Here is a 2,211-nt window from a genome sequence, read left to right as displayed (position 1 = left end):
AAATGATATACTAAACTATGTTTTAGTAGAATATAACACTGCTCGATACAATAGCAGTAATTGAAATGAAATGAAGTAATTTACAGGATCCTATTTTATTGAGTAAATAGTCTGTCAGTGTATAAAAATCTGAATTGTGATGCTAACGTATCTAATTTAATAACAAATCCTGTGATTTTCCATAAGTTGCCTTTTGTCTCTGAACTTTAATTTTGATAATTTATTAAGATAGAAGATAGGGTTGTATTACCTCCAAAATCATTTAAGCTAGAACAATCTATTTTTAACCAATGTTTAGAAATTACAGTTTGTTGTTACACCCATGTGAAATTCAAAAAATTCTGATACAAGGTATATATTGGACATAATGATAATTCTAACTCCGTTGCTAACAAGCTCCTCTTTTCTCATTGCTATAGGCCATTCACATACTGCACAAATAACCCCCATGAAGAACAGTACAGTCGTGACTGAGTTCATTCTTGTCGGGATAACTGATGACCCACAACTGCAGATCCCACTCTTTCTAGTGTTCACACTCATCTACCTCCTCACTCTGGTTGGGAACCTGGGGGTGATCACGCTGATCCTGCTGGACTCTCGTCTCCACACTCTCATGTACTTCTTCCTTAGCAACCTCGCTCTGGTGGACTTTGCTTACTCCACAGCCGTCACTCCCAAAGTGATGGCTGGATTCCTCACGGGAGACAAGGTCATTTCCTACAATGCTTGTGCTGCTCAGCTTTTCTTCTTTGCTGTCTTTCTCATTATGGAAAGTTTTCTTTTGGCTTCAATGGCCTATGACCGTCATGCAGCGGTGTGTCAACCACTCCATTACACCAACATCATGACACCAAGAATGTGTTCCTGGATGGTCACAGGGTCCTATGTTCTTAGTTTTCTGGAGGCCTCTGTTCACACTTGGAACATATTCAGTCTGTCTTTCTGCAGATCCAATGTGATTGATCACTTTTTCTGTGATGCTACTCCTCTCCTGGCTCTCTCATGCTCAGAAAGCAACAGAAGTGAGATGGTTTTATTTCTTTTGGTTGGCTTCACTGTCCTCTCTTCTAACCTGGTCATCCTGGTCTCCTATCTGTTTATCTTTGTCACCATTCTGAGGATGTGCTCATCTGAAGGACATCAAAAGGCCTTTTCCACCTGTGCTTCCCACCTCACTGCTGTCTCCATCTTTTACGGGACAGCTTCTTTCATGTACTTTGAGCCCGGCTCCTGCCATTCCATGAGCACAGACAAAATGGCGTCTGTGTTCTACGCCATAGTCATCCCCATGCTGAACCTTCTGATCCATAGTCTGAGGAACAAAGAGGTCAAGAGGGCACTAAAAAAGGCTGTGGGGAAGGCAAAGTCTTCTCTAAGATTCAAAATTTAATTAACTAGAAACACATTTCATACGTACCAATCAAGCTAGGGAAAATAGTGACTTGCTAGACCAACAGGTTTATAAATTATTGATGTACTTTCTCAAATCCTTTATTAAGTGTATGATGAAAAGAAAAATAGTTTAGGTAGTATCAACCTTGAACTCAGACATCTTATATAAAATTTCTCTTTAATTGCATTTCATTATTTCACATTATCAGCCCCACTCTCATTTCATTCAATGTATATTAAGTAAATGCCCAAAGAAACATCATTTATGGAAACCTCATGTAAATCACACATTCATGAATGGACAAAAAATGAGTTCAGTATAAATGAGATTAGGCTATTAGAATATATTTGTAATATATATTAAATAATTTAATAAAACAATGATTTTGGTGTCTGATAATGCATTCTTAAATAAACTTGGTGCCAAATATCCTGGCTATAGTTTTATTGCTTAATGTTTTGTTTTCTTTTTTTTTCCTGTTTCAATGATAATAAGCATAATTATATGGTCATCTTTAATTTGCTCAATTTTCCTATTTGTCAGCTCATTATCCAGAATCTACATCTTCATATGACAATTTGGGGACTTTCTTGGTGGCTCATTGGAGAAGGCAATGGCCACCCACTCCAGTACTCTTGCCTGGAAAATCCCATGGACGGAGGAGCCTGGTAGGCTGCATTCCATGGGGTTGCAAAGAGTTGGACACGACTGAGCAACTTCACTTGGTGGCTCAGAAGGAAAAGAATCTGCCTGCAATGCAAGAGACCTGGGTTCAATCCCTGGGTCAGGAAAAACCCCTGTAGATGGAAATGGCT

The 2,211-nt window shown here is 38.8% G+C and overlaps 1 protein-coding gene across 1 annotated transcript; it reads left to right on the top strand.

The window, feature by feature from the left end:
• The first annotated feature begins 445 nt into the window (after positions 1-445).
• Positions 446-1,393, top strand: LOC147358825 (olfactory receptor 5B12-like). Its single transcript, XM_086342154.1, has one exon. The coding sequence runs from the start codon at positions 449-451 to the stop codon at positions 1,391-1,393; it is 945 nt and encodes a 314-aa protein (XP_086198280.1). The 5' UTR covers positions 446-448.
• Positions 1,394-2,211: the final 818 nt, after the last annotated feature.

Source organism: Bos grunniens, chromosome 15 (genome assembly GCF_055505025.1).
Source record: "Bos grunniens cultivar Pamir isolate PY7600 chromosome 15, Bosgru_T2T1.0, whole genome shotgun sequence".
Taxonomy (NCBI): Eukaryota; Metazoa; Chordata; class Mammalia; order Artiodactyla; family Bovidae; genus Bos; species Bos grunniens.
The sequence above is the reverse complement of the archived record's forward strand: the minus strand, read 5'-3'. Positions and strand labels throughout refer to the sequence as shown.